The 24,724-nt window shown below is 46.5% G+C and overlaps 2 protein-coding genes across 4 annotated transcripts in view; both read right to left on the reverse strand.

Moving 5' to 3' along the window:
- The window catches only part of phactr1 (phosphatase and actin regulator 1), a 537,086-nt gene extending 527,207 nt beyond the window's left edge, over positions 1-9,879 (reverse strand). Inside the window, exon 1 of one of the 3 annotated variants that reach the window (XM_059653713.1) lies at positions 7,256-9,879. The gene's annotated coding sequence lies outside the window, so the exon portion shown is untranslated. The remainder of the gene's footprint in view (positions 1-7,255) is intronic. The other 2 variants (XM_059653742.1, XM_059653702.1) reach the window with 2 other exon arrangements.
- An 11,831-nt stretch (positions 9,880-21,710) lies between these two features.
- LOC125460418 (transmembrane protein 14C-like) overlaps positions 21,711-24,724 on the reverse strand; it is a 33,939-nt gene continuing 30,925 nt past the window's right edge. Inside the window, exon 4 of the mRNA XM_059653744.1 lies at positions 21,711-21,910. Coding sequence (XP_059509727.1) covers positions 21,853-21,910 — 58 coding nt within the window. The 3' untranslated portion in view covers positions 21,711-21,852. The remainder of the gene's footprint in view (positions 21,911-24,724) is intronic.

The raw sequence follows: 24,724 nt of genomic DNA on the forward strand, positions 1-24,724 counted from the left end.
GATTATGCACTTGTTTGGACTTAAAGCGGGATATAGTATATGTTTGCACATTAGTAATTAATAATCTATTTTGTCACTTGTCACAGATGTTTGGGGAGTACCACCGGGATCATTACTTGCACCCCAGCTATTCTCAAACATATAAGTGTTGAGGGAACAAAATGTCATATGTCCAAGTTTACAGATGATACAAAGCTGTATGGCAAGGCAAACTGTGAGGAGGATTCAGAGATGCTTCAGTGTGATCTGGATATGTTGACCGAATGAGAACTATGGCAGATATAGTACAAACATGGATAAATGTGAGGTTATCCACTTTGATAGCAAGAACAGGAAGGCAGTTTATTTTCTGGATGGTCATAGATTGGCAATGAGGCTTGGGTGTCCTTGTACATGAGTCACTGAAAGTATTGCAGGTGCAGCTGTTAGTGAAGGTGAGTGGTATGTTGGCCTTCATAGTGAAAGGATTTGAACACAAGGGCTGAGATGTCTTGTTGCAATTGTATTGTTGGGGGACTCAATTACTAGGGGTCTTGAGTTCAAAGTGAGAGGAGGAAAGTTTAAGGGAGATATGCGTGGAAAGTTCTTTACACAGAGGGTGGTGGGTGCCTGGAACACGTTGCCAGTGGAGGTGGTAGACGCAGACACGTTAGCGTCTTTTAAGATATATTTGGACAGGCACATGGATGGGCAGGGAGCAAATGGACACAGACCCTTAGAAAATAGATGACAGGTTAAACAGAGGATCTCAATCGATGCAGGCTTAGAGTGCCGAAGGGCCTGTTCGTGTGCTGTAATTTTCTTTGTTCTTTTGTTCTTGGTTTTGTATGTGCCCTTGGTGAGACCACACATGGAGTACTGTGTGCAGTTTTGATCTCCTAATTTTGAGGAAGGATGTTCTCGCTATGGATGGAGTGCAACAAAGGTTAACCAGATTAATTCCTGGGATGGCAGGACTTAATGTATAAAGAGAGGCTGGATTGGTTAGGATTATATTCACTGGCATTTAGAAGAATGAAGGGGGAAATCTCACTGACCCTATAAAATTCTGACAGGACTAGACAGGGTAAATGAAAGAAGGATGTTCCTGATGACTGGGGAGTCCAGAACTAGGGATCACAGTTTAAGGATACAGGGCAAACGGTTATGAACTGAAGCAAAGAGAAATTTCTTCACCCTGTGTAGTAAACCTGTGGAATTCTCTGCCACAGAAAGCAGTTGAGTCCAAAACGTTGAATGTTTTCAAGAAGGAACAAAGAACAAAGAAACCTACAGCACAGGAACAGGCCCTTCGGCCCTCCAAGCCTGCGCCGATCAAGATCCTCTGTCTAACCTGTCATCTATTTTCTAACGGTCTGTGTCCATTTGCTCCTTGCCCATCCATGTACCTATCCAAATATATCTTAAAAGACTCTAACGTGTCTGCGTCTATCACCTCCGCTAGCAACGTTTTCCAGGTGCCCACCATCCTCTGTGTAAAGAACTTTCCATGCATATCTCCCTTAAACTTTCCTCCTCTCACTTTGAACTCATGACCCCTAGTAATTGAGTCCCCCACTCTGGGGAAAAAGCTTCTTGCTATCCGCCCTGTCTATACCCCTCATGATTTTGTAGACCTCAATCAGGTCCCCCCTCAATCTCCGTCTTTCTAATCAAAATAATCCTAATCTATTCAACCTCTCTTCATAGCTAGCACCCCCCCTGGGGGGATTTGACCTGCGTTGTCACCTTCAGGGAACAATGCACCTGAACACCCAGATCTCTCTGTTCATCAATTTTCCTGAGAACTTTTCCATTTAATGTATAGTTCGCCCTTGAATTTGATCTTCCAAAATGCATCACCTCGCATCCTAATCTATTCAACCTCTCTTCATAGCTAGCACCCCCCCTGGAAGTGTGATTTCTAGTGTGCTGTTCCCATCAGGCTCATAACACCAGGTATTAGAGCAGGATTTAATCTCTCTAACATTTATCAAGTAACTATTCAGGTATGAATAGTCAACATCCTGGTGAACCTCCTCTGCAACCTCTCCAAAGCATCCACGTCCTTTTGGTAATGTGGCGATAAGAACTGTAAACAGTACTCCAAATGTGGCCGAACCAAAGTCCTATACAACTGCAACATGATCTGCCAACTCTTGTACTCAATACCCCGCCCAATGAAGGAACGCATGCCATATGCCTTCTTGACCACCCTATTGACCTGCGTTGTCACCTTCAGGGAACAATGCACCTGAACACCCAGATCTCTCTGTTCATCAATTTTCCTGAGAACTTTTCCATTTAATGTATAGTTCGCCCTTGAATTTGATCTTCCAAAATGCATCACCTCGCATTTGCCCGGATTGAACTCCATCTGCCATTTATCTGCGCAGCTCGCCAGTCTATCTGTATTCTCCTGTAATTTCTGACAGTCCCCTTCACTATCAGCTACTCCACCAATCTTAGTGTCATCAGCAAACTTACTGATCAGACCACCTACACCTTCCTCCAGATCATTTACATATATCACAAACAACAGTGGTCCCAGGACAGATCCCTGTGGAACACCACTGGTTACAGGTCTCCAATTTGAGAAACTCCCTTCTACTACTACCCTCTGTTTCCTGTTGCCCAGCCAGTTTTTTATCCATCTAGCTAGCACACCCTGGACTCCATGTGACTTCAATGGAGATAGAAATAGTTTTAGGGTGAAAGGAATCAAGGGTATGGGGAGAAAGTGGAAATAGGGTCGTGAGCTGGAGGAGACCTACAGTAATTTGTTTACCTTAAACAGTAATAAATAAATTCACCCCATTTAATGAGATTAAATTGATCATTTGCATATTTGTGATAACTTGTGGAATTGTAGGACTTGATTTCTAGTGTGCTGTTCCCATCAGGCTCATAACACCAGGTATTAGAGCAGGATTTAATCTCTCTAACATTTATCAAGTAACTATTCAGGTATGAATAGTCAAAAATATCAGGAGTCTCTAACTCAGAACTGGATTTTTTTCAGAGGGTTCCATATGTCAATATTTATCCATGAGAATTTAAACTTCCCAGGCAATTACTGCATTGTAGATGTGCCAGGACATTCAAGCAGTCCCATAACACATCTTTCATGGCACATTATAACAAAGCGTGAAGCTGGATGAACACAGCAGGCCAAACAGCATCTCAGGAGCACAAAAGCTGACGTTTCGGGCCTAGACCCTTCATCAGAGAGGGGGATGGGGAGAGGGTTCTGGAATAAATAGGGAGAGAAGGGGAGGCGGACCGAAGATGGAGAGAAAAGAAGATAGGTGGAGAGGAGAGTATAGGTGGGGAGGTGGGGAGGAGATAGGTCAGTCCAGGGAAGATGGACAGGTCAAGGAGGCGGGATGAGGTTAGTAGGTAGGAAATGGAGGGGCGGCTTGAGGTGGGAGGAAGGGATGGGTGAGAGGAAGAACAGGTTAGGGAGGCGGAGACAGGCTGGGCTGGTTTTGGGATGCAGTGGAGGGAGGGGATGAGCTGGGCTGGTTTTGTGATGCAGTGCGGGGAGGCGACAAACTGGGCTGGTTTTGGGATGGAGTGGGGGAAGGGGAGATTTTGAAGCTTGTGAAGTCCACATCGATACCATTGGGCTGCAGGGTTCCCAAGCGGAACATGAGTTGCTGTTCCTGCAACCTTCGGGTGGCATCATTGTGGCACTGCAGGACATGATGGACATGTCGTCTGAGGAATGGGAGGTCATTGTTGCAATGACTACCTTCCAATTGGAAGATCTGGACCTTTGGGGGATGTTCAGTTGTGGACAATGTTTTGAATCAATGTCATAGTCTTTGATAGAGTGGAGAAGATTGATACCAGGGATAATGCATTTCAGTTAAACTAGAAGGCTAGAGATACTGGAGTTATCCTCCTTAGAGCAAAGAGACATAAGGATGGAGTTCAAAAATCACTGTATGTTAACTAAGGAGAAATAGTTTCCAATGACAGGAGGGCCACCAATCTTAGGACAGTGCTTCACAAAGTGATGTTATTTAGAACGATTACAGATGCAAACAAAACTAACCAACGATAAGGCAGCAAAGTAACATTCAGTACACAACTCTAAAATCTGTATTATAGATTATATATCATATAAGTATGAAACATAATCTTTTTAAAGTACTTCATATAAAAGGCTTTTATTTTATGAATTCATCAGCACTTCATCTGAACTACTGTAGCTCATGAACATTGATGGATTTTGATTTTTATGGATTCTTTAATAAGTAATTGTGAGTAGAGAAAGCTTTACATGATAGCTGGCTTTTGCTAGACGGCCTTGTGCAGAAGTGTGTGACATTAACTAGGTTTTAATCAAAACAAACTTTATTTTATAACATATTAAAATAAAAACAAATTGCATAACTTTACTCTGTTGAAATACCTAACAAGATAATGTACTATTTATTCACTAATCAACTGTTCCATCATAGACAACATCCCAAAAACACATGCTTTTGCAAAAAGCAAAACAGTTGCACAGTTGTTATTCTCATGAGATAACAAGGTGCAGAGCTGGATGAATACAGCGGACCAAGAAGCATCAGAGCAGCAGGAAAGCTGACGTTTCGGGCCTAAACCCTTCAGAAACCTTTCTGATGAAAGGTCTAGGCCCGAAACGTCAGTTTTCCTGCTCCTCTGATGCTGCTTGGCCTGCTGTGTTCATTCAGCTCTACAGCTTATCTCAGATTCTCCAGCATCTGCAGCCCCTACTATCTCTGTTATTCTCATGTGCTCTTTTCTCCAGTCCGGAAGAAAGAAACAACCTGCCACCTTTGATTTTTAAGAGGAAACCTCTCACCTAAAACTTCACTCTAACAGTTTGAAGCAGGCAGCAGAAACCTTCTCAACTCATGAAAGCAAAACAAAAAGCATTCTTAGGTCTGTGGGAGACCTGATCCCATCATCCCATGATTCTTTTGTCTTTGGGCGGCATGGTGGCTCAGTGGTTAGCACTGCAGCCTCACAGTGCCAGGGACCCGGGTTCAATTCCAGCCTCCAGTAACTGTGTGGAATTTGCACATTCTCCCCGTGTCTGTGCGCATTTCCTCCTGGTGCTCCGATTTCCTCCCACAATCAAAAGATGTGCAGGCTAGGTGGATCGGCCATGCTAAATTGCCTGTAGTGTTCAGGGGTGTGTGGGTTATAGGGGGATGGGTCTGGGTGGGATGCTCCAAGGGGCGGTGTGGACTTGTTGGGCCAAAGAGCCTGTTTCCACACTGTAGGGAATCTAATCTAATCTAATTGAAAAAAAAGAGAGAACTCAAGTGCTGCCTGTCTAAAAGAGTGATTTCAGCATCACTGTGACAATACCTCTCTGCAGGACAAACAGCACAGAGCAGCTCTTAAAGGCACAGTCTTGTCACATGGAAAAGGCACACCAAAAGCTACAGAGACTTAATTTGGTGATATATAATTAACAGTTTCCAATAATAAATCCATAAATACAAGTACTCCCATTCATAAATTTTAGTGAAAAAAAATTAACGGGTATTTTTTAATAATTACCCTATCGGTTACAGTTATTTTCTCAAGCAACGACATACTGGAATCCTGCTTTCTTAGTTACAAAACATATGTAAGCGTTCACCTTGACACTGCTATTATCATTATAGAGAGTTGAGTCTAACTTGTATGGTACTGCAAGGTTACAGGCCAGCTTGATCCATTATTGTAATAGAATATTTTAGTAATCAGAAAACCTGGCAGGTTTCTTGGCATTATCTTGTTTCGTGCACACCTCAAATGAAGTATTCTGACTAACCAAATGAAAGTTTGACAAAATTAGTGAGTTACAGGGTGACCTGCACAAGAGGGACTGGTTGCACATAAACTCGAGAGGAACCAATATCCTCACAGGGAGGTTCAGATTTGCTACTTGGATGGGTTTAAATTAGAGCAGCAGGTCAGGAATTAGAAGCATTGAAGGAAAGGTAGATGTTAGGACCAGTAAATCAGAAAGAAAGGACAGGTGCAGACAGGTAAATGAACCCAATGGTACTAATGGGCTGAAGCATGTTTATTTCAAAACAAGTACTATTATAGTAATAATGGGAACTGTAGATGCTGGAGAATCCAAGATAATAAAATGTGAGGCTGGATGAACACAGCAGGCCCAGCAGCATCTCAGGAGCAGAAAAGTTGACGTTTCGGGCCTAGACCCTTCATCAGAGAGGGGGATGGCGTGAGGGTTCTGGAATAAATAGGGAGAGAGGGGGAGGTGGACCGAAGATGGAGAGAAACGAAGATAGGTGGAGAGGAGAGTATAGGTGGGGAGGTAGGGAGGGGATAGGTCAGTCCAGGGAAGACGGACAGGTCAAGGAGGTAGGATGAGGTTAGTAGGTAGGAGATGGAGGTGCGGCTTGGGGTGGGAGGAAGGGATGGGTGAGAGGAAGATCAGGTTAGAGAGGCAGAGACAGGCTGGGCTGGTTTTGGGATGCAGTGGGTGGAGGGGAAGAGCTGGGCTGGTTGTGTGGTGCAGTGGGGGGAGGGGACGAACTGGGCTGGCTTTGGGATGCGGTGGGGGAAGGGGAGATTTGAAGCTTGTGAAGTCCACATTGATACCATTGGGCTGCAGGGTTCCCAAGCGGAATATGAGTTGCTGTTCCTGCAACCTTTGGGTGGCAACATTGTGGCACTGCAGGAGTTCAGTTGGATATCAATAAGTTGAGTGTGGTTACTTCCAGTCCATAGTATTGTATAGTACTCAGCCAGAAGCTATACAAGGCCAACACTGGTATCCAAAGCAATGGTACTGATGCAAAAACCAGAAGAACTGCAGATACTGCAAATCAGGAACAAAAACAAAGTTACTGGAAAAGCTCAGCAGGTCTGGCAGCATCTGTAAAAGAAAAAAAAGTTAATTTTTCGGGTTCAGTGACCCTTCCACAGAATAGATACGGATGTACCTTGCTTCTATTTGCTAGTGTCTGCAACAGATTGACTGACCCTTGTCCTCATCTTGAGGAAACCTTCAGGTAGTTGTGTAAGGATAGTGCGTGATCCAGATTCACTGCTTAATAGGTCAGCGTGGCCATCATGTTCTGCAGTATTATTAGAGAAATCCACTTTCAGCGATGCTTCATATTCCTATTGCTGAGAGGGAATGAAGGAGAGTAACATTGGACTGAGAACTATACCTCTGTTTTTGTCTCCACAGATGCTGCCAGACCTGCTGAGCTTCTCCAATAATTTCTCTTTTAATTTATGATGTAACAACATGCATACCACAGCCACTTACCTTTCCAGCTTCTTCAACAACAGACCACTTCTCTCCTGTGTTAGTTTTAAAACTCTTGCTGAGTATGTGCATTTCTGGCAAAGCCACCTTTAATAAAATTGAGAAGCCTTCTTGAACTGTTGTCATTCAACTCAGTTTACCTTAATCTCTTGATTTTACTTTCTTAATCCACAGTTGATCACAGAAATAGATTTTAGTCATGCTTTTAATCTTGGGTCGTGGATCTGACTGCCTAATGGTCAATGAAAAAGCACATTGAAGTTGCCAGAGACTGGTTTCCTTGTTTTGTATACACATGCCAAAGAAACAATTCAAGTCAATTCCGTATTAGATATGAGCAACAGGTCAATAGAGTCATTTTCACCTTTGAGTTGGAAAATTCAAATTCAGGCTGCAGACACTTGAGCACTTAGTTCAGGGTGTCAACTTGGTGTTCAACAGCACAGGTTCAATTTAGGGGCAGCACGGTGCTCAGCTGTTAGCACTGCTGCCTCACAGCACCAGGAGGCTGGGTTCGATTCTACCCTCAGGTGACTGTGTGGAGTTTGCACACTCTCCCCAGTCTGTGTGGGTTTCCTCTGGGTGTACCGGTTTCCTTCCACATTCCAAAGATGTGCAGGCTAGGTGGATTAGCCATGCCCATAGTGTTCAGGGATGAGTAGATTAGATGGATTACAGGGTGGGAGGTTCTGAGGGTTGGTGGGGATATGTTGGGCCAAAGGGCCTGTTTCCACACTATGGGGATTCTATGATCCATCCTGGCATCCTTCTAAGGTCACCAGCACCACAGATGCCAGTTTTCAACCAGTTCATTCAATAGTATTGAAGGCTTGTGCTCCAGAACAAGCTGCACTCCTAGGCATGCTATTCCAGTAAATCTACAACACTGACGTCATTCTAACAATGTAGAAATTGACCAGAAAAAGCAGGATAAATCCAACCTTGACAATCATCATCCCATCAGTCTACTCTCAATAATCAGTAAACATTGGAAAAGGGTCATTGACAAAGCTATCAAACGACAGCCTGCAAATAAATAATCTAGAGAGTTTAAGCTAAAAAGAAGAGGCGGGGACTTTTTTCATTGGAGTGTAGGAAGTCGAGATGTGACCTGACAGAGAGTTGTAAATTAATGAGGAGCATAATGTGAATAGCAAAAATTTTTTCCTTAGGGTAGGGGAATTCAAAACTAGAGGGCACAATTTTAAGATAAGAAGAGAAAGGGAGAAGGCAACTTGTTCACTTCAGAGGATGGTTTGGATGTGGAATGAGTTGCCAGAGGAAGTGATGAATGCAGGTACAAAGAACAAAGAAGAAAGAAAATTACAGCACAGGAACAGGCCCATCGGCCCTCCAAGCCTGTGCCAATCAAGATCCTCTGTCTAAACCTGTCACCTATTTTCGAAGGGTCTGTATCACTTTGCTTCCTGCCCATTCATGTACCTGTCCAGATACATCTTAAAAGACACTATCGTGTCTGCATCTACCACCTCCGCTGGCAATGCATTCCAGGCACCCACCACCCTCTGCGTAAAGAAATTTCCACACATATCTCCCTTAAACTTTCGTCCTCTCACTTTGAATGCATGACGCCCAGTAATTGAGTCCCCCACTCTGAGAAAAAGCTTCTTGCTATCCACCTCGTGTATACCCCTCATGATTTTGTAGACCTCAATCAGGTCCCTCCTCAATCTCCATCTTTCTAATGAAAATAATCCTAATCTACTCAACCTTTCCCTCCATACCAGGTAACATCCTGGTGAACCTCCTCTGCACCCTTTCCAAAACATCCACATCCTGAACTGTACACAGTACTCTAAATGTGGCCGAACCAAAATCTTATACAACTGCAACATGACCTGCCAACTCTTGTACTCAATACCCAATCCAATGAAGGTAAGCATGCCGTATGCATTCTTGACCACTCTATTGATCTGCATTGCCACCTTCAGGGAACAATGCACCTGAACACCCAGATCTCTCTTAACATTAATTTTCCCCAGGACTTTTCCATTTACTGTATAGTTCACTCGTGAATTAGATCTTCCAAAATGCATCACCTTGCATCTGCCATTTATCTGCCCAAGTCTCCAATCTATCTACATTCTGCTGTAATCTCTGACAGTCCCCTTCACTATCTGCTACTCCACCAATCTTCGTGTCATCTGCAAACTTGCTCATCAGACCACCTACACCTTACTCCAAATCATTTACGTATATCACAAACAACAGTGGTCCCAGCACAAATCCGTGCGGAACACCACTGTCACAGGTCTCCAATTTGAGAAACCCTCTTCCACTATGACTCTCTGTCTCCTGTTGCCTAGCCAGTTTTTTTTTAATCCATCTAGCTAGCACACCCTGGACCCCATGCGACTTCACTTTCTCCATTAGCCTGCCATGGGGAACCTTATCAAACGCCTTACTGAAGTCCATGTATATGACATCCGCAGCCTTTCCCTCATCAATCAACTTTGTCACATCCTTAAAGAATTCTATTAAGTTGGTAAGATATGACCTTCCCTGCACAAAACCATGTTGTCTGTCAGTGATAAGCCCATTTTCTTCCAAGTGGGAATAGATCCTATCCCTCAGTATCTTCTCCAGCAGCTTCGCTACTACTGACGTCAGGCTCACTGATTGATAATTATCTGGATTATCCCTGCAACCCTTCTTAAACAAAGGGACAACATCAGCAATTCTCCAGTCCTCCGGGACCTCACCCATGTTTAAGGATGCTGCAAAGATATCTGTTAAGGCCCCAGCTATTTCCTCTCTCGCTTCCCTCATAACTTGGGATAGATTCCATCTGGACCTGGGAACTTGTCCACCTTAATGCTTTTTAGGATACACACTTCCTCCTTCCTTATGCCGACTTGACTGGGATTAATCAAACCTCTATCCCGAAACTCAACATCCATCATGTCCGTCTCCTTGGTGAATACCGATGCAAAATACTCGTAAAGAATGTTACCTATTTTCTCTGGTTCGATGCATAACTTTCCTTCTTTGTCCTTAAGTAGGCCAATCCTTTCTCTAGTTACCCTCTTGCTCTTTATCTATGATTTTGAGATTTTCCTTGACCATGTTTGCTAAAGATATCTCATGTCCCCTTTTAGCCCTCTTCATTCCTCTTTACAGATTCGCCCTATATTCCTGATATTCTTCCAAAGCTTTGTCTGTCTTCAGTGGACTAAACCTTATGTATGCTTCCTTTTTCCTCTTAGCTAGTCTCACAATTTCACCTGTCATCCATGGTTCCCTAACCTCGCCATTTCAATCCCTCATTTTCACAGAAACATGTCTCTCCTGCACACTAATCAACCTCTCTTTAAAAACCTCCCACATATCAAATGTGGATTTACCTTCAAACAGTTTCTCCCAATCTACAGTCCCCAGATCCTGCTGAATTTTGGTATAGTCGGCCTTCCCCCAGTTTAGAACTCTTCCTTTAGGACCACTCTCATCTTTGTCCGCGAGTATTGTAAAACTTACAGAACTGTGGTCACTATGTCCAAAGCAGTCCCCTACTATAATTTCAACCACCTGGCCGGGCTCATTCCCCAACACCAGGTCCAGTATGGCCCTTTCCCGAGTTGGATTACATTCATACTGCTCTAGAAAACGCTCCTGGATGCTCCTTACGAATTCTGTTCCATCTTGACCCCTAACACTAAGTAAATTCCAGTCAATGTTGAGAAAATTAAAATCTTCCATCACCATCACCCTGTTGCTCCTACACCTTTCCATAATCTGTTTACATATTTGTACCTCTATCCCATGCTCACTGTTTGGAGGCCTGTAGTACAGCCCCAACATTGTTACTGCACCCTTCCTATTTCTGAGTTCTGCCCATATTTCCTCACTGCTCGAGTCCTCCATAGTGCCCTCCTTCAGTATAGCTGTGATATCATATTTGACCAGAAATGCAACCCCTCCGCCCCTTGTACCTCCCAATCTATCCTGCCTGAAGCATCGATATCCTGGGACATTTAGTTGCCAATCGTGCCCTTCCCTGAACCAAGTCTCAGTAATAGCAATAACATCATACACCCAGGTATTGATCCAAGCCCTAAGTTCATCTGCCTTATCTACTGCACTTCTCGTATTAAAACAAATGCACCTCAGACCACCTGTCCCTTTCTGTTCATCATCTGCTCCCTGCCTACTCTTCCCTTTAGTCAAGCTGACTTCATTATCTAGTTCCATAGAACATAGAACAGTACAGCACAGAACAGGCCCTTCAGCCCACAATGTTGTGCCGACCATTGACCCTCATGTATGCACCCTCAAATTTCTGTGACCATATACATGTCCAGCAGTCTCTTAAATGACCCCAATGACCTTGCTTCCACAACTGCTGCTGGCAACGCATTCCATGCTCTCCATACAGGCTTTAGGTACTACCTCCTTTCTGTCCAATAACCTGTCCAATATTTGGTTCACAGCCCTCTGCCACATTAGTTTAAACCCTCTCAAACAGTGTTAGCAAAAGCACCCCCAAAGACATTGGTTCCAGTCAGGCCCAGGTGTAGACCATCCAATTTGTAATAGTCCCACCTTCCCCAGAACGAGTCCCAATGTCCCAAAAATCTGAACCCCTCCCTCTCAAACCACACATTAATCCTGGCTATTCTTTAATTTCTGCTCTGATGAGCCCATGGCACTGGTAGCAATCCTGAGATTACTACCTTTGAGGTCCTGCTTTTTAACTTGGCTCCTAACTCCCTAAATTCTGCTTGTAGGACCTCATCCCATCTTTGACCTATATCATTGGTGCCTATATGCACAACAACTGGCTGTTCGCTCTCCCCCTTCAAACTGTTCCGCAGCCGATCTCAGACATGCCTGGCCCGTGCACCTGGGAGGTAACATACCATTTGGGAGTCTCGTTTTCGACCACAGAACCGCCTATCTACTCCCCTTACAATCAAATCCCCAATGTCTACAGCCCATCCACCCTTTTTCCCACCCTTCTGTACAGCAGAGCCAGCCACAGTGCCATGAACCTGACTACTGCTGCCTTCCCCTGGTGAGCTATCTCCCCCAACAGTATTCAAAACGATATACTTGTTTTGGAGGGAGATGACCACAGGGGACACCTGCACTGCCTTCCTGCTGTTTCTCTGCCTTATCGTTACCCATTCCTCTTCTCCCTCAGCAATACTGATCTTCAGTGTGACCAATTCGCTAAACGTGCTCTCCATGACCCCCTCAGCATCGCGTATGCTCCAAAGTGAGTCCATCTGAGGCTCCAGAGCCATCATGCAGTTTAACAAGAGCTGCAGCTGGACACTTACTGCACGTGAAGGATTCAGGGACATCAACCGTGTCCCTGAGCTCCCACATTGAGCAAGAGGAATATAACACAGGTCAGAGATAAATGAAAAAGGAAAGAAAAAAGTTTTTACCAATCACACACGCGACATAAAAAAATGAAATAGAAAAAGCCTCACCTTATCTCCACACCACCAAGTCCTTTTTTTTAGTTAGAGGAGGAGGGTGGGTGGGAGACATTACGTATGTAGTATCTCGGGTTCAGCCGCTGCCCAAATAAATGAAGGCCACTCCCACTTGAGGTAAGCCTTTTAAAGTGGGAAAACTTACTTTCCCAGCAGCCTCCTCGTGCTCTCTTTGTCGCTCCTCCCGAAAATGAAGCTTATAGTTACAACATTTAAAAGACATGTGGACAAGAATGGGAAAGAATGGACCAAAGGCAGGCAAATGGGACTAGTTTAGATTGGGAAACTTGGTCGGCATGGATGAGTTGGGCCAAAGGGTCCGTTTCTGTGCTGTTTGACTCTATGATGCTCATTTTTGGTTCTGGCTGGGCCTTTCAGTTCCTGACATCTTTGTAGCTTCAGTTGAAACATGGACAGAAGACATCGGCCTTTTAAAATTGAATGAGGTGAGATCTAGACTTGAAGTACAGAAAATTACAAAAAGGTAGTGAAAGGGTGAGAATTCTAGCTTCTGAAAGAAACAGCATAATTGACTTCCTTGCTTTTTGGAATACTTGATTTCTCTCAAATTGAATATGGCACCAATTGGACAACATCTGAACTGAGAAGTAAGAACAACCAAATAAAACAGCTTTAAGAACACTTCCAGAGTTGACTAAGGGAGAGCAAAAAGAAAAAGATATTAGCGAGCTTTGAGAAGATTTGTAGCTCAGGTTGAGGTTCTGGACGTGAGTTTGCTCGTTGAGCTGGAAGGTTCTTTTTTTTTCATACGTTTCGTCACCATTCAAGATAACATCATCGGTGAGCCTCCAGTGAAGCGCTGGTGTTATGTCCCACTTTCTATTTATGTGTTTAGGTTTCCTTGGGTTGGTGATGTCATTTCCTGTGTTGATGTCATGTCCTGTTCTTTTTCCTCAGAGGGTGGTAAATGGGCTCCAAATCAATGTGTTTGTTGATGGAGTTCCGGTTGGAATGCCATGCTTCTAGGAATTCTCATGCGTGTGCGACACGCACAAGCATTCCTAGAAGCATAGCATTCCAGCCGGAACTCCATCAACAAACACATGGGCTCCAAATCAATGTGTTTGTTGATGGCGTTCCGGTTGGAATGTTATGCTTCTAGGAATGCTTGTGCGTGTCGCACACGCATGAGAATTCCTAGAAGCATGGCATTCCAACCGGAACTCCATCAATAAGCACATTGATTTGGAGCCCATCGATCACCCTGAGAAAAAGAACAGGAAATGACATCACCAACGCAAGGAAACCTAAACACATGAATAGAAAGCGGGACATAACACCAGTTCTTCACCGGAGGCTCACTGTTGATGTTACCTAGAATGGTGACAGATTGTCTGGGAACAAACCTTCCAGCTCAGTGAACCAGCTTACATCCGGAACAAAATGAAGACCCACTCTTTTGTGGACCGAGAAGAGCAGAGCGCGACTGTGTTGGAGGTGGAAGGAAAACGTCGGGTTGGCTGTGCACCCTTGCAACCAGTGGATCTTAATGCTGGCTTCGGCCTAACGCTGGTTCAGGGGAGCAGCCAACCTGCAACGATGGCTGCGGCGAGTGCTCATTCCCCGGATCAGGGGGTCTGGAACACCATCCGCGTTTCCGTGAAGAAGGTGGATGAAGGTGCACCTGTGGACCGCACCTTCTTCGTGAAGAGGGTCCTATTTGACTGTTGTGGGTTCGCTGCTGCGGACATTTACTGCCCGCAGGATTTCCCTGGAGGAAGTTTCTACGATGTAACCTTCAGGAACACCAAGCTTTGCGAGCGCTTCCTGGAGGTTTAAGGAAAAAGGAGTTGAGGGCCCCCTCTCTGTACTGACCGCCGTCCCGCTGTTCATGATGCCGGTGCAGAGGAGCCATATGGTCACTGTACACATGTGCAACCCATATGTGCCAGCAGCTGATGTCCTGACCTTCCTTGGAAGGTACAAGGGGACCTAACCAACATCATGGACCCCTTCAGGATCTGGACAAGTAAGAGGCAGGTCAGGGTGACGCTGAGGACGGGCACGGACGGGAACATCTTACACCCACCGTCCAGCTTCGCAATCAGCGGGAGCAAGGGCTATCTGACCTACGCAGGGCAACCTAAAGTCTGCCATGCCTGTGGTAGGTCAGGTCACGTGGTGGCCGACTGCAAAGCCACCATCTGCAGGAACTGCAGGGAGGAGGGACACCTTGCAAAGGATTGCCCACAAGAAAAAAACTGCAACCTTAGCGGGGAAGCAGGCCAACTCTATAGGGCAGGCCCGCGGCAGTGGACCACCTACGCCCAGGTCACCGGCAGGGGCAATGCGGGGCAAGCCCCCCCCCCCCGGAGCAAAGGAAGGCACCAGGGCCCTGCAAGGACCCCACCTAATGTGCAGAAGGGCCAGGCCCTGCAGGATGGACCCGAGGCCAGCAAAGCGCCCCTGCAGGCTCCGCTCCCCCCCCGACAACCTGGAGTCGATGGAGGAGGCGACACATGACCCAGGGGAGTGGACGACGGTCCGGAAAGCGAGGAGGAAGACGCGCCGGCGGGCCCAGGCACCGCAACCATCAGGCGGGAAGAGGCAGCAACAGGGGGGCTATAAGAGCTCCTCTGATGAGAGAGATTCAGAGGAGGCCTGCCCAAAGCAGAAGCTAAAGATCTCAAGGGAGAAGGAAAGCAGCACCCCGCTTCCAGGTGCGGGAGGCGTCCTGAGGCTCCCTCCGACACCCAACCATGCGCCGCTGGGGCCCTGGAGGGCCCCCCGGAACTTTCAGGCGGGAAGGAGGAAACAGCGTATCCCCAGCCTGACCCACAGCCAGACTCTCCTGCCTCCGTACCCCCGACGGGGGGATGCCACCCGGAAGGCAGCACGGACGGTTTCCTGAGCCCGGAGAGCATCCAGCAGTTAGCCCGGGCAATGGGCATGAAGGGACAGATGGAGGGGCTAGACCTTGGACTTGGGTAGGGTACTGCGGTCACTGCCCACAATGGGGGTACGAGTTGTGAGCATTAATGTGCGCAGCATCAAGTCCACCGCAAGATGTGTGTCCACGTTGGCCTACCTGACCACCATCAAGGCGGACCTCCTATTTCTGCAGGAGTGCGGAATACCGCACCTCAGCAGGTACAGGAAATGGTCCGGCGCCTGGACCTGTGGGCCTTCGACCTGGTGGAGGGCTAACGACTGTCGGTCCTCGGGCCTGGCTATTCTGCTGCGGGGGCGCAACTTCACCATCTCTCAAGTTCAGGAGGTGGTGAGGGGGGCGCGTCCTAGTGGCTGATGTCACCTACAGGAACGGTCCCTGAGGCTGATCAACGTGTACGCCCCATTGGTACGGAGTGAGCAGTTAGCCGTCCTGCAGCGGCTTCCACCCCTGCTAGCTACGTCCAGGCCGGTCATCCTAGGCGGAGACTTCAACTGCATCATCGATACAGAAGGAAGATCCGGCGTGGGGACAGCGGGTGGGGGGGAGTCAACTGGGCATCACGTCCAGATTCCTGATGGGCACGGTGAAGGACGCCAAGCTGCTCGACGTCTTCAGCACCCCTGCAGATGGAGCGCAGCGAAGATACACATGGTCGTGGCCAGACGGGTCTATCCGCTCAAGGATAGACTTCGTATTTGTGTCACGGGCATTCTTGGTCAGGTGAACCGGCGTTGAGCTGGTGTTATTCTCTGACCACTGCCTCCTGCTGGCCGACTGTCACTTACAGGACGACCAGCAGGCCGGCAAAGGGACGTGGAAGCTCAACACGACTCTGTTGACCTCAGAGAACGTCGAGGAGCTTAAGAGGGAGTACGCTGGTTGGAGAACCGTGAAACCCCTCTTTGAGTCTCCAGGCAACTGGCGGGAGACAGTGAAGGAGAACATCAAGAGGTTCTTTGTCCTCAAGGGTGTTCGGAAGGCGAGAGAGGGGCGGGGAAAGCTGTTGCGACTCCAGAAAAGGGTGCAGAACCTGCTCCTTCTGCAGTTGATGTCAAGGAGGACCTCCGTGAGGTGCCTCGCTCTTTGCCGCGGAGGCCTCCAGGATAATCTTCCGGTCCAGGGTCCGCTCCGTGGAGCAGAATGAGACGTGCTCGCGTTTCTTCTTTCAGAAGGTGCACAAAGAGAGCTCTGTGCTTAGCTGGCTGAAGGAGGGCGATGGCTCGGTGACATCGTCTCAGCCCGACATTTTGAGGATCAGCAGATCCTTCTATGCCGGACTGTATGACGTGAAGCCCACAGACAGCACGGCCTCTGAGTCGTTCCTGTCGTCTATCACGGAGGTCTTAGACAACGGCACGAGGGAGTGGCTGGACCGGCTGATATCCCTGGACGAGCTGGCCAGAGCCCTCAAGTCCTTGGAGAGGAATAAGACTTCCGGGAGCGACGGCTTACCGGTCGAGCAGTATTCCGCTCTGTGGGACCTGGTTGGCCAGGATCTGCTGGAGGTGTACGATAGTGCGCTTCGTGCAGGGGAAATATGCAAGTCCATGAGGAAGGGCATCATCACCCTCATTTACAAGAGGAAGGGGGAGAGGGAAGAAAGAGAGGGAATTAAGAATTGGCGTCCCATTTCACTATTGAACGTGGACTACAAAATCCTGGCCAAGGTTATAGCCAACCGGGTCAGGTCTGTCCTGGAGTCAGTGATTCACCCTGACCAAACCTGTGCTGTGCCAGGCAGGAAGATCTCTGAGAGTCTCGCGCTCATCAGGGATACGATCGCCTACATGCAGGTCAGGCGGGTGGACACCTGCCTCATCAGCCTGGACCAGAAGGCCTTCGACAGGGTCTCTCATGCTTACACGAGGGACGTCCTCTCCAAATTGGGGTTCGGGGAGGGCATCCGCAATTGGATCCGGCTGCTCTACACCAACATCGTTAGCGCAGTCTCGATCAACGGGTGGGAATCGGACAGTTTTCCCGTCAGATCTGGAGTCAGGCAGGGCTGCCTGCTCTCTCCTGCCTTGTTCGTGTGCTGTGTGGAGCCCTTCGCCGCATCCATCAGGAAGGACGTGAGCCTGAAGCGTGACTATCCCAGGCAGCGGAGGCCTTCAGGCCAAGACCTCCCTGTACATGGACGATGTCGCCGTCTTCTGCACCGATCGTCGGTCAGTGAGTAGGCTGTTGGACATCTGCGGCCAGTTTGAACTGGTCTCGGGTGCCAAAGTCAATAGGGGTAAGAGCGAGTCCATGTTCTTCGGGATCTGGGACGACCGCTCCTTCATCCCCTTCACCGTCAGGACAGACTACCTGAAGGTGCTGGGTGTTTGGTTCGGTGGAGCTGGGGCGTGCACTAAGACTTGGGAGGAGCGTATCACCAAAGTGAAGCAGAAGCTGGGCAGGTGGACGCTCCGGTCCCTCTCCATCGTGGGTAAGAACCTGGTTGTCAGGTGCGAGGGGCTTTCGGTACTGTTGTATGTGGCGCAGGCCTGGCCTATTCCCTGGACCTGCGCTGCTGCGGTCACCTGGGCCATCTTCCACTTCATTTGGGGGTCGAGGATGGACTGGGTCCACAGGGACACCATGTACAAAGACCTGGAAAATGGGGGAAAAGGGCATACCAAACGCCACCCTTGCCCTGATGGCTACCTTTGTCTGCGGCTGCATCAAGCTGTGCATAGATCCTCAGTACGCAAACACCAAGTGTCACTACATACTGAGGTTCTACCTGTCCCTGGTGTTGCGAAGGATGGGCCTGGCCTCGTTGCCGCGGAACGCTCCAAGTAGTTGGAATGTCCCGTACCACCTGTCCTTCGTGGAGAAATTTTTGAAGGGAAACACCTTTGACCACAAGGCCATCAGGCAGTGGTCAGCACGTAGTGACCTCGAGACCCTTCGGGAAGAGGTGGATCCTGTCGTGTGGTTCCCCACGCAGACTGCCAAAGTCGTTTGGCAGAATGCCTCATTGCCAGAATTTCAAACAAACACAAGGACATTGCTTGGCTAGCTGTGAGACGGGCTCTGCCAGTGAGATCCTTTATGCACTCCCGGAATCTCTGCGCCACCGCACGCTGCCCTCAAGGCGGCTGCGGAGGGGATGAGACTGTCGATCACCTCCTCCTGCAGTGTGCCTGTGCGCAGGAGGTCTGGGGGGGATGCAGTGGTATTTGTCGAGGTTCGTCCCGAGCAGCTCCGTGACACGGGACTCAGTGCTCTACGGGCTGTTTCCCGGGACGCACACCGAGACCAACATCAACTGCGCCTGGAGGACCATCAATGCGGTGAAAGATGCTCTTTGGTCTGCCTGCAACTTGCTGGTCTGCCAGCTGAAAGAACTGACCCCGACCGAGTGTTGCAGACTGGCGCACTCCAAGGTCCAGGACTACGTGCTGAGGGACGCGCTAAAGCTTGTGGCAGCCGCCGCTAAGGCATGGTGGGGAAAGACCACCGTATGAAACCCCTCATCCAGAATAGAAAAAAGGGCCCTATCTGGTAACTGGGCCCAGCTGGCGCCTTCCCCAACCGGTCAGGGGGCCAACGGGGACTGTGCAGGGAGACGACTGCCAAGGTATTTTCTTGCTTTGTTTTTTTTTTCTTTGTTTTTGCCTTTCATTGGTGTACGTACCCGCTGGGTAACCCGGAGCGGCTTGCATGACTGGGTAGGTGTATAAATGTTTTTTTTTATACATTCTATGAATAAAGTATATTTTTTCAAATAAAAAAAGTGACGAAATGTCTGAAAAATGAACCTTCCAGCTCAGCGAGCAACCTTACATCCAGAAAGATATGCACGCAGACCAACAAATGCTAACCTAAAAGCATGAAAGTATCAAGACTACAGAACTCCTAAAGGAGGAGGAGCTGTGCTCTCTTGTACAAGAAAGCACCAATTATAGAAGGTCATAGAACATTAGAGCACAGTACAGGCCCTTCGGCCCTTGATGTTGTGCCAACCTGTCATACCGATCTGAAGCCCATTATCCAACTACACTAGCCATGATAACTGTTGGATCCAACTTCAACTCTGGACCCAAATAAACTTCAACATCAAGGGACTCAAACACTGACCCCAATGGTTTGCCATAGAAACTTACTGGGACTTCTTTATGAAAATATTCTTTCATGTCTTCAGTATTTGCTTCAATAATATTGATAGTTTCTTAATAATATTGCTTTAATTGTTAAGGATCTTTCAAGAATAACTTGTAACACAATATTTTTAAACTGTTTTAAATTTGACTGGCAATTTGTTTTAACATCAACAATACAAATTAAAAGGGGCCTAAAAAGGGCTGACATTGAATACTGACCATGTGGTGGTGATATCCAGTGACTGTGCCACCTTCAAAAAGTAGCTATTTCTCAATCAAAGAAAAAGACTCATAGTGCCTTTGCATTGTCTCAAACAAAGAAATCTACAGCACAGGAACAGGCCCTTCGGCCCTCCAAGCCTGCACCGATCAAGATCCTCTGTCTAACCTGTCATCTATTTTCTAACGGTCTCCATTTGCTCCCTGCCCATCCATGTACCTGTCCAAATATATCTTAAAAGACGCTAACGTGTCTGCATCTCCACCTCCACTAGCAACGCGTTCCAGGCACCCACCACCCTCTGTGAAAAGAACTTTCCACGCATAGCTCCCTTAAACTTTCCTCCTCTCACTTTGAACTCATGCCCCCTAGTAATTGAGTCCCCCACTCTAGGGAAAAAGCTTTTTGCTATCCATCAAGATGTCGCCTCAAGAACTTTACAACAATGAAATTGAGGTGCAGGAATCACTGACAGCCAATTAACATTATAGAGCACTTACCAAATGGCTCTCCTTACATTGTTATGTGAACTTCCACCATATCAACTAGGAACTTATTTTCACATTTTCTCGACTGTTCATGCTGTTGTGCTAAACTGCATAATTAATTGCTGCCATACTTTCATAGTGGTCCATAATCTTCTGGCCCATAGGTATCCTTTCACAATTCAACTGAGGTCTGCTGCTTTTCAAAAGAAACTTTGAACACCACATACTGTTGTTTCCAAGCACAATGCTATGTGTTTTATTATTCTTGTACAAAGAAAATTACAGCACAGGAACAGGCCCTTCAGCTCTCCAAGCCTGCGTTGATCCAGATCCTCTATCTAAACCTGTCGCCTATTTTCCAAGGATCTGTATCCCTCTGCTCCCTGTCCATTCATGTATCTGTCTAGATACATCTTAAATGATCCTATCTTGCCCGCCTCTACCCCCTTCACTGGCAACGCATTCCAGGCATCCACCACCCTCTGTGTAAAGAACTTTCTACGCACATCTCCCTTAAACTTTTCACCCTGAAATTGTGACCCCCTAGTAACTGAGTCCCCACTCTGGGAAAAAGCTTCTTGCTGTCCATCCTGTCTATACCTCTCATGATTTTGTAGACCTCAATCAGGTCCCCCCTCAACTTCCGTCTTTCTAATGTAAATAATCCTAATCAACACAATCTCTCTTCATGGTTGGGGCCTCATACGAGACAACATCCTGGTGAACCTCCTCTGCACCCTCTCCAAAGCATACACATCCTTTTGATAATGTGGCGACCAGAACTGTATGCAGTATTCCAAATGTGGTCGAACTACAGTCTTAAACAACTATAACATGACCTGCCAACTCTTGTACTCAATACCAATCCGATGAACGAAAGCATGACGTATGCCTTCTTGACCACTCTATCCACCTGCATTGCCACCTTCAGGGAACAATGCACCTGAACACCCAGATCTCTCTGTGCATCAATTTTCCCCAGAGCTTTTCCATTTACTTTATAGTTCGCTCATGAATTGGATCTTCCAAAATGCATCACCTCGCATTTTCCTGGATTGACTCCATCTGCCATTTCTCCGCCCAACTCTCCAATCTATCTACATTCTGCTGCAATCTCCAACAGTCCCCTTCACTGTCTGCTACTCCATTAATCTTAGTGTCATCTGCAAACTTGCTAATCAGACCATCTCTACCTTCCTCCAGATCACTGTGAGAAAAAGATTCTTTCCTAATGGATCAGTAGAAAATTTCTTCCAAACAAAGCTCATAAACTATCAAAGTATCTTTGACTCAAGATTTATTGAATTAAACTCTGTTCAGATTCAGTTCAAGATTCACTTTGTAAGTTTATACGATAAAAATTAAATGTAGTCAGTGATTCAAAAGACATATACAAAACTTTCTTTCAAGAAAGAAACTGGTTCATGATTTGTGGGATTTTTCAAACATTTTCAGACCAAGTCTTCCAAGCATCAGGATGCTGTGGGAGGAACAAACAAGAATTATTACTGATTAGGAAAATATGCGAAACTTATTGAAACATACAATTCAACAAATCTAAAGACATTACAGGGAGATGAGCACCAGCATACAAACATAAAAAACAGAGATAAAGTACAGGGATAGTGTACATGAAGTGAGAGAGTCAGACAGTACTAGAGAAGAGAGTAGTGCAATACTACGTATAAGCAGTTTAAGAAAGGCTACAAAGAAAAATTAGAGTCCAAATTTGTAAAGGCACTATGACAAATAAAGTTATTGAGGGATAAACTCAATGTTATAGAGTAGAAATATGATGGCATGGCAAGAAAGAAAATGTCTTAAAAGTGGTGAGGACCAGCTGTTTGATATAAAGAATATAAAGGATTCAGAAAAAATTGTGAAAAGAAAAATTGAAGTGGGGTAATAGTACTGATTAGTGAAGGCAGTACGATTATCAGAAGTGAGAATATCCTAGATGGAGTAAGGACAGAATCCATTTGTCTATACTTGAGAAAAAAAATGGCTCTGCTTATTTATTTTCAAAACTCCAATCATGGGATTATGGGTATCAGCGGCTTGGCCGGCATTTATTGCCCATCCCAAATGCACTTGAGAACGTGGTGTTGAGCTACCTTCTTGAACAGCTGCAGTCCAATTTGTGTAGATACACTCACAAGGCTGTTAGGGAGGGAGCTTCAGCGTTTTGACCCAGCAACACTTAAGGGACAGCAAAATAGTTCTGTGTCAGGACAGGTGGCCTGGAGGGGAACGTGCAGGTGACTGAGTTCCATTTTTCTACTGCCTTTGTCATTTTAGACGGTTGTGGTCAAGGGGTTGGAAGAAGGAATCTAAGGAGCTTTGGTAAATTTCTGCAGGGCATCCTGTAGATGATACATATTAATGCTACTGTGCAGCAGTTGAGGAGGAAGTGAATATTTATAGATGTAGTGCCAATCAAGTGCTTTATTCTGTACAATAGAACATAGTACAGTACAGCACAAGAGCGGCCTTTTGGCCCAAGGTGTTGCACCGCACATACAGCAGAGGTCCCAGTACAGATCCCTGTGGAAAACTAATAGTCGTGGATCTCCAGCCAGAAAAACACCCCTCCACCACCACCTTCTACCTTATATAAGAAAGACAGTTCTGAATCCAAGCAGCTTAGTCACTATGGATCACATGTATTTTAATTTCCTGGATGAGCCTACCATGAAAGACATTGTCAAAAGCTTTAATGAAATCCATTAGACAACATTCACTGCTCTACCCTCATCAACCACCTTTGTCACCTCCTCAAAAAAAATTCAATCAAGTTAGAAAGACAATGACCTGCCCCACACAATGCCATACCGATTGTCCCTAATTAGGCCGTGCTTTCCCAAACGCGTGTAAATCCAAACCTAATAATTCTCTCCAGTAGCTTCCCAACCACTGATCTGAGACTCACTGGTCTATAGTTTCCTGGATTAACTTGATTTCCCTTCTTGAACAGAGGAACATTAGCTACTCGCCAGTCCTCCGGGACCTCTCCAATGGCTAGCAAGGATACAAAGATCTTGGTCAAGGCCCCAGCAATCTCCTCTCCTGCCTCTCTCAATAACCATCAGGCCCTGCGGACTTATTCACCTTAATGCTCTTCAAGAGATCTAATACCACTTCTTCCTCGTTCTCAAAATTCCCTAGCATATTGGCATGCTCCAAACTAATTTCACTATCCTCCATATCCTTCTCCTGGGTGAATACTGATGCAAAGTATTCATTTAGGATCTCGCCCACATCCTTTGCCTCCAAGTAAAAGTTCCTTCCTTTATCCTTCAGTAGTCCTACCTTCTCTCTAGTTGTCCTCTTGTTTCTAATGTATGGATAGAATACCTCAGAATTCTGTTTAACTCCACTTGCCAAGGTCATTTCATGACCCCTTCTTGCTTTCCTAAGTCCGTGCATGAATTCTTTCCTGCTTTATATTCCTCACGGGCCAAATCCAATTTTAGCTTCCTAAACCTTACATTTGCTTCTTTGTTCCTTCTGACTAAATTTACAACCTCCCTTGTTACCCAAGGGTCCCTTACCTTGACATCCTTGCCTTTCCTCCTTACTGAAACATGCCAGTCCTGAACCCTGATCAGTAGTCTTTTGACAACTCCCACATGTCCGATATAGACTTGCCTAATAATAGCTCCTTACAATTAACACTCCCCAGCTCCTGCCTAATACAGAAGTAATTTGTCCTCCCCAGAAGGTCCTGACTCATCCTTATCCAACGCCATCTTAAAACATAAGGGGTTGTGATCACTGTTTACAAAATGCTTGCCTAATCTAAGGTCAGTAACCTGGCCAGACTCATTAGCCAATACAAAGTCCAGTATGGCCCCTTCTCTAGTTCGACTACTCACGTACTGCGTCAAGAAACCCTCTTGGCTGCACTTAACAAATTCTGACCCGTCTAAGCTTCTTGCTCTGAGGGAGTCCCAGTCAATAATAAGGAAGTTAAAGTCACCCTCCATGATAACTCCTTCCTTAATCTGCCTACATATTTGTTCCTTGATGTCTTGGTGGCTGCTGGAGGTGGGTTTGCCGGGGCGGGGGGGGCGGGTAGTGCTAACAGATGTGATATCAAACTTGAGTGTTAGCGCTGCATTCATCCAGCTTCCCATCACACTCCCAATTTATGCCAGACAGATTTTGGGGTGCTAGTAAGTAAATTACTCACTGCAATTTTCATAGCCTTTGACCTGCTCCTGTAGACACTACATTTATATTGCTAGTCTATTTCAGTTTCTAGTCAACACTAACCCCCAGGACATTGATAGCG

Source organism: Stegostoma tigrinum, chromosome 2, assembly GCF_030684315.1.
Source record: "Stegostoma tigrinum isolate sSteTig4 chromosome 2, sSteTig4.hap1, whole genome shotgun sequence".
NCBI lineage: Eukaryota > Metazoa > Chordata > Chondrichthyes > Orectolobiformes > Stegostomatidae > Stegostoma > Stegostoma tigrinum.